Below are 14,350 nucleotides of genomic sequence, written 5' to 3'. Positions count from 1 at the left end.
TTCTTCGTGATTATTTTGAGCAGAACCTGATGTGGTATTGATATTTTGATTCACTGAATGTTGAGAATAATTTTCTGATTTTGATTGCTTTTGTGTATAATTTGCACCTAAAGATGGATACGATAGTGTTGAAACATGTCGAGTCTCGAAAAAATTTGCTGAACTTGAGCCATTGCCAAAAAGAACACTTGGCAGCGTGAATGAAGAAGAAACAACTGTGCCCTCAAACAATGGTCCATGTGCAGAAGTACCAATTGAACAACAATGAGAAAAAATAGATATAATTCTGTTGTGATCAAGAAGAGTTGAAACAAAATCGCAAAAAATGGACGGTGAGCAAAATGGTAGAAGAGAAGGTATGTCAAATTGCATAGATAATAAGTTATTGCCAAAGCAATCACAAGAACATGAAGTTTGCATGATATTTGAATTTGCAATAGGAGAAGAGCTAAAAGACAGAAAGGAACTCGAAGAATCAAAAATCGCGCCATGAAAATGAGTTTCCAGGAAAAGAGAAGCATTTGCATTTTCAAATGAAAATAAATTAAGATTGCGTCGATATAATATTGGTGAATGATTAATCAATCTCAAAATCAATGAAGTAATCCAATGAGAATAAAGGTAATAAATAATTGCAGAGCCATAAATTACATGAAGATATGGAATAATTGATGTAAAAGAGTACTGCTGCTCATATTCATTTCCAATGGAAGAATATAATACGGGCAAAGGATACTTACATGAGAGAGATTTAATGTTCAAAGATAACGATTCAACAAAAAATCTCTCGTCATCTTCAGTTGATCCACAAAAATAAGCAAAATCTCCCTGATGAAAAAGATGAGCAGAAGGTAATAAAGTAGGGGCATCATCTAAAAAGGAGATGCTCCAAATCAACATAAACCCTCTCCTAATAAACACGCAAAAACCGAGGTTATCAGAAGAGTTAGAAAGGGATGTACGAATATCCAACAAATTTTGTGCATTCCTCAAAGAAAAAAAATCAAAAGAAGAACAGAAACGATGCAAATTTGAAGGAGAATGAAACTGGTTAGTGAGAAAAAAATCCAATGAATGTTCTGGTGTACTTACATGTGCAGGAGACATTAAATGTGAATGACGAAATGGAGTGGCAATTGGAGAAAAAGGAGGAGATTGATTCGTTTGTGAAGAATAATCCTTGTGAAATACTGAAGGAAAGCTCAGCTTTTCTGATGGAGTTGCTGAATGCAAAAGAAGAGAAGAAGATAAACTCAAAGGGAACTGAATTTGATGCGCATCAGAAGAGTCGCTCGAGAAGAAATCTGGAGATGTGGGAAGGGTAAAGCTGAGTGACATCGTCTGAGAATATGGAGAACAGGGCCGAGATAGAGAAAAAGATGAGGCATGTCTTGGAACGTTAAACGGAGATGTTTCTTGTAAATTGTGCAAAGAGTTAAGCAATGCTCCAGAAGATGTGAAGGTCATTACATTATCTGGGGGAGAGATATCTCCATCATATTGAGAACTGTGAAGCAATTTCGCCTCAGATACTCCAAGAAATGGATGAGGGGTAGAAAAAATTGCAAGACTTTCCGAAGAATTTGAATCAGAATCCTTTGAAATTTCTTTTTCGTTTGTTAAAGATTTCGCTATTTTGAAGTCATGCGTGCTTTTCTTCAGCGATGGTAAGATTGGCATAGTTTGCTGTGCGTGGAGCACTTCCCTATCAAAGTTATGCGACTGTAAAAATGTTTTGCATCTGTTTGCTTCTTCTGCTTCGGATTCTGTTTCAGTTCCGAAATGTCCTGCTATTTGTGTGTTAGAATTTTTATTGCACTTGCAAGTCAAATTAAAAGTACTGAAATCAGAAAGATCAGCTTCGCAGAATTTTAATGGTGAGTTTTCATGTTTAAAAGGGATGTTCTTTGTTGACCCTTCTTTGACATCTTTAGGGTCCAAAGTAGAAAAACCAGAAAGCTTAGGCATGTTTGCGTTTTGATCTTCTGCTTTTCCTGTGGTAATCTTTCGATGCTTCCCCGAATGCCGCTTGTATTCTCTGGAATTGTCACCGTCGCTTTTGATATTATCATTGTCTTCTTCGCTTGTGGTGAGTTCTGTTGTGTCTGTGTCAATCTGCGACGATGCGACACTTTTCTTCCACAGCTTGGAATGTGAAGAGTTCGAATTATGCGGAAGGAGATTCACAGCAGACGTTGAATGAGACACTCTCGATACAAGTTGCGTTGACGAAATAAAACGAAACGGAGAAATTGGTAGTTGCTTTGAAGAAGATGTCTCAGACGAAGAAGGGACAACAAAGCTTTGATTGCTCATCTGCCCTGAAAACAATGGAGGTGAAACAGAAGTCATATGCGGAGACAGAAAAGGCCCAGTAATTGACCCATCTGCCTGCACAGTTTGGGTATTTGCAGGTGAGATGGGATTGAACAGAACTGACTGAATGCTCGAAAGACAGTCTGTTCCATCGTCCTCCATCCAGCTGTGCAGATGTCGCATGCCAATTTTTCGTGCGCACGTCACCACTGAACCAAGTGCATGCTCATCTGTGATTTTCAGCTGAGTGGTTGGCATATCGCTCAAGTCAGTCGAAGAAAGAAGATCCGTTTCTGTCCGTTTGGCATCTCTCTTCGAAAGCAATTTGACGCTCCTGCTTCTTCTGCTGTATGTGTCTGAGGAGAGCATCGACTCTTGTCTGTACGTTGCAGACTCACTTTCTGTGAATGTGTCATCATCAGATGAACTCAAGTCTGAAAGCTGAGTGGTGGTCGTAACCTCTTCGGCAGTAAAATTGGGGGAAAGAACTGAAATACGTGCAGAAGAAAACATTTCCTGCTTCATTGCAGAACATTCTTCTGCTGGAGATAAATCCGAATGAGAAGAAGAAGAGGAGGAGGAAGACGATGACGAAACAGAGGCAGAAGAAGCAGAAACAGAGGAGAGATGGGCAGTTGAAGGCCGAAGCGAAGTCACAGAATTCTGAGAATGAGGACTAAAAGGAGAGAGAGAAGAGCGTGTTTGGGGTGGAGTGTCAGTTGAAAGGCGATTAAAAGAAAGTGGCGGAGTTAAAATGTAAAACGGAGAATGTGACATTTGGGCAGCAGATGTGTTCTCATCGTGTGGAAGAGTCGAAAGGGAGCAGCTTGTGGAATTAGGCTGAGATAAAGGAAGCGACGAGCTAAGAAGAAGCGCCGGCAAGAGAGTGGAAGAGGATGGGGATAGATTGCCTGAAGGTTTCTGTTCGGTGTGGACAGAAATTGTTGGTTTGTGATCAGCCGAAGAGAGCTGGTCTTGATTGCTCTGATTGTTTTGTGAAGGGCAAGAGATTGAGGAAGGGAAGCAAAGAAGTCGAGGAGATGTGGCTGCATTCGAAGAGGCAGAGATATTTGCAGGCTGTCTCATTCTTTGCAGTGCAGAAGAAGACGTAGCAGGTGTAGAAGTTGCAAAGAAAGAAGGGCGAGGAGGCGAATGGATGGAAGGAGAACAAGGAAGAGGAGGAGAGGGAAAATGTGCAAATGTAGACGAAATGTAGTGGCTAGGTGAAAGAGGGATAGAAATTGGAGAAAAAGAGGATGAAAAGGAAGAAGAAGAAGCTGAAGCTGAAGAAGAAGAAGACTCCTTTGGAGAAATAGGTTGAAAAGGAGAGCGAAGCGGAAGAGCAGGAATGGAATGAGAGAATGTCGATCCTCTCAGCAGAGGATGCAGCGAGTGACGATGAGAAGCTTTGGAGCATCTTGAAGGCCATTTGCTTGGTGCGAAGTCAGAGTGCTTGATATCCACATCTTTCAGTTGAGCAGGCGAAATAATGTGGTTGGTCAGATTTTGTTCCTCTGCCATTGAACCTTCTGTGTGTTTTGTTTCTGTTGGAATCTCTTTCTCTTCTGATTGACAGACAGGCAAAGAAGAGATAACTGCTGGCGCCTGATTTTGATCTGAAGATGGGAAAGATGACTCCTGCTCACTTTCAGAATGCGCTTGTTCAATTTGTATGTGCTCGTTTTCTGCTCCTTCAGAAAGGGGCATCTGCTGTTTTGAGCTGTCAACACAAGGTTCCTTCTTCAGTGAAGGCAAAGAAGTGCATGCTGCAATCTGCAAAGAAGACATCGAAACAGAGCGGAGTGCCTCAGGAAGGGAAGAGATGCGACTATGCTCGTGACAAGATTTGCTGTCGTTTTGGCTGGCTTTGTCGCTTTGTTTGTCTTCGTTTGAGCTCCCTTTTGAATCTGGGCCTTCTTCTGCCTCTTTCAAACTGGCTGGGTTGAGCAACGGGGCTGGTGGTGTGATGCTCAGAGGTGGCAGATGGGAAGAATCGTCTCTGATGATAAGTGTTGAGATGGAAGCAGCAGACGAAGTGCGAGGTGAAGATGCGAAGGAAGGAGACAACGACACTTTTGGAGAAACGGACTGCTCCAAAGAAGGGAGAGGAGAGGGAGTGGGAGGAGGAGGAGATAAGACAGGGTAATGATGGATCTGCGAATGGGCAGATGAAGCAGACAACGCCTGCTGAGGGAGAGGAATGAAACTGAGGAGAGAATATGATGAAGGAGAGGTAGAAGAAGAAGAGGAGGCGGAAGAAGAGGAAGAGGAGGAAGAGGAGGAGGAAGAAGAAGAAGATGAAGAAGAAGATAAAGGCATATAAGAAGAAGGAGACGAAGGGCGAAGAAGAGCGCTTGCAAGTTCAGAATGCTGATCCACGCATGCAGTCGACATGAGTGAAGGTGAAATGGCAAGAGGAGATATTTTGCCACACGCAGAAGGTGTATGAACAGAAAAAGTGTGGCTTGTGTACGCAATCTGCGTCAGCGATGGTGATGAAGAAGAAGAAAGCATCCTCTGAGCTTTTATCTCATCCTCAGAGGGAAGTGCGTTTTTTTGTTTCTCCTTCATCGCTTCGTCGATGCGAGCGCAAAGAGAAGAAAAGTGAGGCTGTTCCAAAAAGGCAGCACTGTTGTTTCTGCTTGCAGTGTTCGAATGCGAAATTGGGTTGACGTTTTTGTCTTGTTCAGCACTTTCCTTTTTGCCGCTCTGATCGACCATCTTTTCATGTTCGTTGCTCATTTTGTCCGCAAGCAATTCGCGTGGAAGAAGAATAGGCGCACACGCAACACGACTTTCATTCTTTTTATTATCTGAGCTTTTCTCAGTTTTTGACCTTTCTATTTCTTTTGTTTTTTCTTTCTCTTTCTCCTCGCTTTCCCTTGTCTTTTCGTTTTTTAACCGTTTCATTGATTTCCTTCGTTTCGAACGTCTTTCGTGTCTTTCCTTGCTTCTGCTTGAACTTTTTCTTGAGCTTCTATTTCTGTGTCTGCTTCTCCTCTTGCGCACTTTCAGCCTTTCTGCGCGGATGTTGTGATTGCTAACAGAATGACGGATTGATCTGTGCAATGAATGGTGTGCCGATCGTTGGCTCGCTTCGTCTGCGGTGACTGAGTTGTTGTTGCGCATCCAGTCGAACTGAAGTTTGTTGAACGAAAGATTGGACGAACTGTCTTTGAGCTGCTTGTTGATGCGATGAATGAAGCTGTTCAAAACAGTCGATTGTGACGACTCTGACACAGAGGAAGTGGATGTCGTTGACTGAGTTGATGAAGAGTAAGAAGAAGTTTGGCCATCTTTGCATTGCTCAGCTGATGACAGTCGTGCTGTTTCCGGCGACAAATGGTTGCCAAGACGAGTGGAATACGGTGATGCCTGCGCTTGCATTTTCTCCTTCTTTGGGCTTTTTTGAAGCATCGCTTTCTCTTTTTGAAGTTCTGATTTAAGAACAGCTTTCATAAAACGTCGTAGTAAAGCATAGTTTGGTGTGCAGAAATAGTCGTATCTCAGAATTTCTCCATAGAAAAGATTGAACTCAAATGGAAGTCCTTTCACCAGCGCAGCACACAAATAGTCTTCTTTCATCGCTGCAATTTGAGACTTAAAAAATGGAATTTCAAAAATAGAAAATAAATGATGAAACATTTAATACTAAATATAATTCGAGTATCAACAATTTGCAAACAGCATCTTTAAGTCTTGACCAGGGAAGTTTTCCTTTCGCAAATTCCACCATTACATATAGCAAAGAAATAAGATCGTCTTGCCTCCCGTTTTCTCTTCCATTGTGACAGTTTAGAGATGCATATCGCAAAGTTCCTCTAAATTGGCAGTGCTGAGGTGGCTATCAAGAATATGTTGTTACGAATTTGAAAAATGTCGATTTGTATATTATGATTAAAATAAAAATAGCGCAAGTACAAAACAAACTGTTATAGGTCTTCCTTCACGCATCTGAATTGGTTTGCACAATCCAAAATCAATTAGATAAATTGTACTCAATGAATTTTCAGTTTTCCCTATTACAAAATTAGCCTTTGCAAGAAATTAAATTCAATTATAAGATGGCTTCTCAATTTGACAGTGCAAACAGGTTTGATATCACGATGAATAAATCCAGATGTGTGCAAGGTTTCGATTGCAATTAAAGCCTGTATCGCAAACCCAGCTACTGTTTTAATAGAAAACGTTCCAGTCTCAGTTTTATTGATTAAATCTCTGGCAAAAATGAAAAACGTTAAAAATCTCAAAAAAGCAGTTCATACAAAAGATTCGGCCCAAGAAATTCCATAGCAACGAACTTATAATTTCTGTGTGATCCAAATCCGTAAAACCGAGGAAAGTGTGCAGTCCCTGGACAAGAAAAGACATTAAAGAAGATAATTGTAATCATGAGTATTTTGCGTACCACCAAGTTTTTTAAGCACTTTCACTTCTGCATTAAGAAGTAAACGATCTTTGTTATCCTCTTCGAATTTAATAGCAATGTCTTTTGCGTTGTGCTCATCGTTATACCTGGCTTGAAATATTTGTCCAAATGAACCTTCACCAATCCTCTTTACCAATGTGTAATATCCCTTCACAACATCCCCAACAGCCGGGTCATTTTGTGGTCGATGGTGCCGCGACATATTTGCTTCAGACTGACCTGGAAAAGGCAGATCAGTATCATAGAGATCTCTACTCCCACACTATAGGAAAAAGAAAATTACTTTTGACTTGAGATCGATTGAAGCTGTATACAAAAATGATATCAACTCTTTCTTTGAATACCCTCGAGCAATGATTATTGTGTTGCTTTCTCTTTTGTTTAACGATGTTCTTTCCCAATGTTTTCGATGCATGCCTTGCTCCCAACTAAATATGCCATTAAGCAATGGTTATAGCACTATGTCGGTGACGTTTGCGGTTTTTCAACTTTTTTATTTCTTCATAAATTTGTACTTGATTTTAATCAGTGATCCAGAAACGGGAAAAGTTTATAAGCAAATTGATGATGGAAGCGGAAATCCCCAATGGATTGAAGAAAACAACATGTGCACTCAAAGATATATAGATGGTCTTGGATATGTTTCATGTCCCAGTGCAGGTTTTGTTTTCAATTGCAAAATGTTTATTTTAGATTTTTGAAAATATTTCTCTCAAAAAGATTGGAAGCCTGGATGTGGACCAACAATACTAAAAGAGCCTCCGAAGGGTATTCAAAAGCAAATTGATCAAATGAATAAAATGGGAATGTTTCCAGGGATGAAAAAACAGGAATGCAATGAACCAAATCAATGCTCTCAGCCTGCACCACCTCCACCACAGCCTCAACAAACTCAACAACCCGTTCAGCCTGCACAACCTCAACAGTCTTGCGAGCAAGCATCACCTAGAAGAGTAGCATCTCGAAGTCCTCGTGCAGCAAGAAATATGGATCGTGATGCAATTCGAAGAGGAAATATTCAGTGGTAATTTTTGCATTTCAATTTTTTAATCATACAATTTGCAAGTTAATTTTTTTTAAAAAAAAAAAATAGTTATAACAGCATTTTCTTTTGTGTATGAATTTAAAATTGTTCTGAAGCCTTTCTATTCAAGCGTTCATTATACCCATTAAATAATTACTCCTTCAAATCTGTTAAAAGAGCATAGATTTTTCTTAGAAAAAGCATTTTTGCTCTTAACTTGTTATTGTTGTGTGAACTAATCATTGTTATGTGAATGCACATTTATGATTATAAATTATTTTGGAAATTTTATGACATTTACTCTTTTTTGCATTTTAGAGTTTTATTAAATCAAAAAAAACACAAAGCTGTATGAACTCTTTGTTTATGTTTAGCACTTATGTAATTAATGTTTTTTCATTGTATTGATTGCTTTTTTTAGATATTATATAGAAAAAAGAATATTTTATTCATTATTCAATTATTTATTCAAAAAAGTCAATATAATGCAAGCGTTAACAGCAGAAGGTAGCATCAATTTTTTTATAGTAACTTTTAATTTGTTTTGTTTTCTTTTTAACGTTCGTTTTCTTTTTCAGAAAAATTACCCCCTCTTCGAGAAGGGTTCAAACAACCATCTTTAAAATCCTCTCATTCTTTTATCGGCACTCCAAATTCCATTATTCGACATCCATCATCGCCTCAGATTGTGGATAAAAGAGCGTTACCTCCAGTTAAATTAAGATCTGAAAGTGGTGGATATATTTCTGCCAAAAATAAAAACACATCATCACCAAGGCAGAGCTACAGAAGTTCTTCTCCTTTGAAAGCTTCGAACATAGAATCTTCATCCCTTAAGCGAAAAATCTCGTCTGGATCTTCATTCACAAATCAGCATTTCCGCACTTCGTCTTCTTCATCTTCATCTTCATTTTACTCAACTGAGTCTCCTCACTCTTCACCTTCACCTCAACTGCTTCTTACACCTCAACCTGCACATTCACTTTCTTCTCCATTTCATCATCCTCTTTCTCCGCTCTCGCAGGGTGTCACTTCTTCATCTTCTTCTACTTCTTCGACTTCATTCTCTCTGTCTGACTTCTCAGTCATTCCACAGTCAATGCAAGGATCGAACTCTCATGTTCGTGCACGTGATAGCAGCATCAAGGCTGAACCTGTAAAATCAAACAGAAAGCAAAATGAAAAGAGCAATAAAGGAGATACGACTGAAAGAAGCAAAAGCAGACAATCAGATTGTAGTGGAGACAAAAGCAATCGAAAGGCAAGGCAGAACGACGCAGATGGAAGAAAGATAAAACGAAGAAATTACAATGAAACAGAAGAAAAGGGCGAGAATGACAGGGCACGCAGAGCAGAAAGAAAAGAAATTGAAAAGAAAAAGCTTCAGGACAGAGTGAATCAGTTGAAGCAGAAGATAAAAGAAGAAGAAGAAGACATTGCTCGCATCATGAGAGAAATAGAGAAGAAACAAGAAGGAAACAAAAAAAGGCAGAAAAGCGCATTTGATGAAGAAAAAAAGCTTCGGGAAAGTCAGCCACAACGAGGAACAGGTTACTCGATCAATTCTGCTCCTTCTGCAAAATTGAAAGGGAATGCAAAGAATCGGTCGTCGCTGACGTTCTCTTCGTCTCCCCCGCGCCGTCTGCCCGCTCTGTTTACTCCGTCTCTTCTGCAGCAAACACCCAAAAGCACCTCGTCTTCTGCGGCTTCTTCGTTTTCCTCGCCGCATTCGTCGCGCTTATCGTTCGAAGCGTCACCGCGTTCGGAGCGAAAAGACGGTCTTGTTTCGACACGGCGCACGAAGTGGAAGAGACCGAAGATGACGTTTGAGAAGTGGCTGGAGGAGAAGAGGCAGAAGCTGCAGAAGACAAACTGGGAGTATCCAGATCTGGTGGAAACACTGAATCAGGAGACAGCTGGAAACAGACAGCAGAAAGGGGGATATGAGACAAATAAGAGCACTCAAAAGAGAAGAAGCGAAGAAGATGATGATAATGACAATGAAGAAGACGAAGACGATGACGATGACGATGAAGACGATGACGAGGAGGAGGAGGAGGAGGAGGAGGTTGAACGGGCACTTCAAAGTGAAGATAGAAAAGACAGATTGTCACGAAATGATGAAAGTCCATTGAGTGAATCTCAAGGACAGAAAGAAGGAAATGATGAGAGCGATAAAGACGAAGATGAAGATGAAATTATAGAAAAGGAAGAAGAGGTTAGGCAAATGACAGAACCAGGAGATGAAGGAAATCTGAATCAGCTCACACCAAAAGACGAACAAGATGGCAAAGAAAATCAAAAAGAGGAGGTTGAAGCGAAAGAAGAAGAAGAAGCAGAGAATCCAACAAAAAGTGAATTGTTTCCAAATAAAGTGACACCCAACGAACTTTCATTGCTTTCTGGTGCATCGAACATCAAAGCAACACTCAGCAGACTCGAAGAGAGTTGGGGCAGAAGAAGCAGAAGACAAGACGAAACAGAAGAGAACGAAGACGAAGAAGGCAAAGACGAGCGAATAGCATCTGCACCAGCGTCGTCTCATCGGATGTTTCAGAAGAAAGGAAGCTATTTACAACACAAAACAATACCGAAAGTGATTTATGTTCCCATCCAAATGAAAGACAATGACAAGCAAGACGCAACAAATGAATCTTCAATGAAAGATCAATCAGAAGCAAAAGAGGAAGAGATTAAACAAGACAGCTCAAATGTCTTAGATGAATCACAAAATAAAACAGAAAGTGAGATGAATGAAATGAGCAATGGAGAAATGATGAATGCATCAGCTGCAACTGAAGACCAGCAAAACAGTTCTGAAAAGCAGAATGTTCAAAAAGAAGATAAGAAAGAAGAGAATGTTATTGTCAGAGAAGCAATTGTGCTTGTAGGAGCCAATCAGAATGTGTGTGAGTCAGCAGATGGAAATGACTCAAATGATGAAATGACAGGGCTACTGATGAAAGATATTGAAAAGATCAAAAGCGAAAGTGGTGTTGAAGGAAAAGATGAGGAGGAGCTGAAAGAAGAAGACAAAAAAGAAGAAAATAAACAAAGTGATGAAGCTGTTGAATTAGAAAATAGAGCAGAAGAAAACAAAGCAGATTCAGAAGAACTGAATGCAGATAAACCAGCAGAAAAAGAAGGAGCTGTTGATGATTCTCAACCAAATGAGAAATCAGAAGAAGGAGAGCAAATAGAAGCTGTTGAAACAAAAGATGAAGATAAACATATTGATGGAAATGAAGAAAGCAGCAAAACTGATGAATCTTCAGAAGAATGCAAAAAAGTGGAGGAAGCTTCAGATCTGCTGAATGTTACTCAAAAGTCGTCAAATGATGAAAACGAAGAGGAAAAGAATGAGAATCAACAAGCTGATGAAATAGAAGGAAAAGAGGAGAAATCTGAAGAAGCTCAAAAAGACGAGAAAGTTGAGAATGAAGAAAAAGATGCTCAAAAATCTGAATCTGTTTGTTGCGTTGAAGAAAGCGAAGAAATAGCAAAGAAGAGCAAAGAAGAAGAAGAATTAGATCAGAAGGAATCAACAGAAAAGATAACAGATGAAACTGAGGAAGTGACATGTCAAAATGAAAATGAAGAAGAAAAGGCAAAAGAAGAGCAATCTCAACAAGAAGCAGATGAAACGGATTTGATTGCAAAAGAAGAGGAAGAAGCAAACAAAGCTGTTGAAGATGAAGAGCAAATGAAGCAACAGCTAATTGAGCTGGCTTTGATGCAAGACGAAGAAAATCAGATGAAAAAGAGGGAGAAAGAAAGAGAGAAAGAAAGGCAAAGAAAGAAGAAAGAAGAAAAGAGGAGGAAAAACGAATTGAAATTGATGAGAAAAGAAGAGGAATTGATTCTTTGGCGAATCGAAACAGAAAAAACGAAGGAAAGCAGAAAAATAAAGTTGAGTTCGATTTTCATGGACGACAAAGCAAACAGCGAAGCAAACTTGACATTTGAAGAAAAGAGATTGCTTGCACTTCTCAAAAATGCAGAAGAAAAAGAGAAAGAGAAAGAGAAAGAGACAGAAAGAGAAGCAGAAGAGCAGCAGAATGAGGGAGAGAATTCTGAAGCGAGTGATGTGAATGACGAGATGAAGATGATGAGGAGAGAAGAAGAAGAGCTGCGCAGACAAGAAGAGGCAGTGGCCGCACAGCTGGCGAGGAGGAAGCATCTTCTGCAGCGTCTGGAGGAGATTGAGAGGGAAGAGGCGGAGAGGGCGCTGATGAAGGCAGAGGAGAGCCGGCTGAAGCAGGCGATTCTGAAGGAGCTGTTTGAGAAGCAGCAGGCGCAGAAGAAGGAGATGAAGAGGAGGAAGAGGCAGCTGCGGAAGGAGAAGGAAGAGCGAGAGCGAATGGCGAATGAGGAGCGGGAGCAGAGGAAGAGAGAGAAAGAGGCGCTGGAGAGGAGGCGAAGGAGGGAGTTTTTGAGGAGGCTGAAGGAATATCACATGAAAAGAGTTATTTTCTATCAGAAGAAGATGATGGACTTGCGCACAAACGAGAGGGAAACGATGGGTTTGCAGTATTTCACACAGAAATGGAAGAAGCAGTGGGAGCTTAGCAATCCTCAGCTGAAGAAGATTGTTGTGAAGAGTGTGAAGAAGAGGAAGCAGATACTGGAGGAGAAAGAAGAGGAAGACGAGGAATACGAAGAAAAAGCAATGGAAAGAGAAGAAGAGCAGATGAGGATGTATTCAGAAGATGCACTTATTTTGTCTAAAATTGAGAATGCAAATGCAGAAGCAGGAAAAGAAGGGAAAGAAGGAAAAGAAGAAGAAGAAGAGGATGAAGAGGAAGAAGAAGAAGAGAAGGAAGAGAAGGAAGAAATAAAAGAAGAGGAAGCAACAACGGAAAATAATAACGTAGCTGAAGAAGACAAAATCAAAGATGAAGCTGAAATTGAAGCTGAATCTGAAGAAAGAGAAAGAATGTTGATGTCTGAAGAAGAATGTCGAGTGAATGATATTGAAAAATACAGACTGACTGATTCATTGGCGTATTGGAAGAGTTTGAGTGTGTGGAGTGAAAAAGAGAATGAGCTGGATGTTTTGATAGAAACAATCAGAAAGGCAGAAGAAGCAATCGCTGAAAATGAGAAGATGAAGATCGAAGAAAACAAAGAAGGAGAAGGAAATGAAGAAGGAGAGAAAGAAGAAAGAAAGAAAGAAGAAAGTGAATTAGAAGCAGAGCCGGCAGAGTTAACAGAAGAAGAAAAAGAAGCGAAGAAGATGCAAACAGAAGTGGAGTATCTTCAAATAGCAGTCGAAGTGCTGCGAAGAGAAGTGATGCGCGATAAGCTCCGTTTGAAGAGGTTTGTTGAGAAAGAAGAGAGGAAAAGATTGGAAGCAGAGCTGAATGTGTCTCGAGTGAAGGCAGGGCTGACTCCTTTTGAAACAACAACTGAACGCCTTTTGAGAGAAAAAAGAAGAAAAATGCAGAAAAAGCAGACGAAGCTCGAAAAGCCCAGGGGAGAGAATAAAGACGGGAATGCTGCTAAAAATGAAGAGAGAGGAAGGAAAGTGAAAATTGGAAGGAAAAAGAGAGGAGGCGGGAAAAAGGCAGCGAAAGAACAGGAAAATGGAACTGAACAGCAAACCAATCATACGGTCTAATTGCACTTCATCGAAGAACTGAGAAAGAAAGAGAGCAGAAAGGCAAAAGGATAAATTGAAGCAGGTTGGAAGTATACAAGAAGAACAAAAATATTCTGAGTCTTAAAAGTCATATGAAATTCTACAAAAATAGACAAATTGAGTTTTCTAGAATCTTTGTGAATGATGATGGAACAAGCATATTTTATGAAATTATTATTTTTGTTAGATGCGATGCAAGTAATGTTGCAATGCTAAAAAATTCACCCCAAATTTTTGTATTTCGAATTAAACGGAATGAATTTTATTTTTCTTCTGCGAATTTTTTCTGGAGTAAAAATTTTACTTTGCTTTTTGTGAAATTTTCTCATTTTTTAGTCTCTCAAAAAAACAAAGTAGATTATTTGCTTCTCCTCATATTGATTTATGTTGCTAATTTGTATTGATATTTGTTTTTGTCTGCATGCAATTATCTAGTTGAGTACATTTCGATTCTCGCTGTTCTTTTAAACTAGAGATGATTCTATTTTCCTGTTTTTACTCTAAATATTTAATCGCAAAGTATAATTGCTGAATGCACTCCTTTCCTCTTTTACTGTATTTGTTCAATGAAGATAGTTTGTGCAATTTTTTGGCACTCCCATATGGAAACTTGTTTTGGACTTTTGTTTGATCTTTCTATTTTTTCTTTGTTTAAATACTTATCAATTATAGCTTTTTCTTTGTAAATGTTATTATATGTGTATATTATTTCATTCTCTATTTATCCTTCGATTTTTGTATAATTATTTTTTACATTTTTCTCATGTTTTATCGTTGATGGAATGTTCATGATGGTTTTATTCAAAGAAAAACTATTTTTGAATTTCAAATGTTCAATTTCACTTCATATTCGAGAACATACTGATTGAAGTATCCCTCTTTTGAAATATCTTAAAGTATTTTCAAATTTTCAACATATTTTGATCATCCTTTGTAAAAT

The 14,350-nt window shown here is 39.4% G+C and overlaps 3 protein-coding genes across 3 annotated transcripts; 2 read left to right on the top strand and 1 right to left on the bottom strand.

Annotated features, from left to right (window-relative positions):
• Positions 1–868: 868 nt before the first annotated feature.
• Positions 869–6,976, bottom strand: MONOS_9919 (putative Tau-tubulin kinase 1; the record flags this gene model as incomplete). Its single annotated transcript, XM_067880461.1, has 7 exons — positions 6,725–6,976; positions 6,582–6,669; positions 6,408–6,534; positions 6,247–6,351; positions 6,002–6,160; positions 1,093–5,916; positions 869–910 (listed from the first exon to the last, which is right to left on the bottom strand). The coding sequence occupies exons 1-7, from the start codon at positions 6,945–6,947 to the stop codon at positions 869–871; spliced, it is 5,568 nt and encodes a 1,855-aa protein (XP_067719507.1). The 5' UTR covers positions 6,948–6,976.
• Positions 6,977–7,006: 30 nt separating this feature from the next.
• Positions 7,007–7,849, top strand: MONOS_9918 (uncharacterized protein). Its single transcript, XM_067880460.1, has 3 exons — positions 7,007–7,217; positions 7,275–7,405; positions 7,466–7,849. The coding sequence occupies exons 1-3, from the start codon at positions 7,099–7,101 to the stop codon at positions 7,771–7,773; spliced, it is 558 nt and encodes a 185-aa protein (XP_067719506.1). The 5' UTR covers positions 7,007–7,098; the 3' UTR covers positions 7,774–7,849.
• A 405-nt stretch (positions 7,850–8,254) lies between these two features.
• Positions 8,255–14,297, top strand: MONOS_9917 (uncharacterized protein; the record flags this gene model as incomplete). Its single annotated transcript, XM_067880459.1, has 2 exons — positions 8,255–8,276; positions 8,348–14,297. The coding sequence occupies 2 exons, from the start codon at positions 8,255–8,257 to the stop codon at positions 13,387–13,389; spliced, it is 5,064 nt and encodes a 1,687-aa protein (XP_067719505.1). The 3' UTR covers positions 13,390–14,297.
• Between the last annotated feature and the right edge of the window lie 53 nt (positions 14,298–14,350).

The sequence above is a fragment of the Monocercomonoides exilis genome (assembly GCF_001643675.1).
Source record: "Monocercomonoides exilis strain PA203 chromosome Unknown scaffold62-463630, whole genome shotgun sequence".
Taxonomy (NCBI): Eukaryota; Preaxostyla; order Oxymonadida; family Polymastigidae; genus Monocercomonoides; species Monocercomonoides exilis.
The sequence above is the reverse complement of the archived record's forward strand: the minus strand, read 5'-3'. Positions and strand labels throughout refer to the sequence as shown.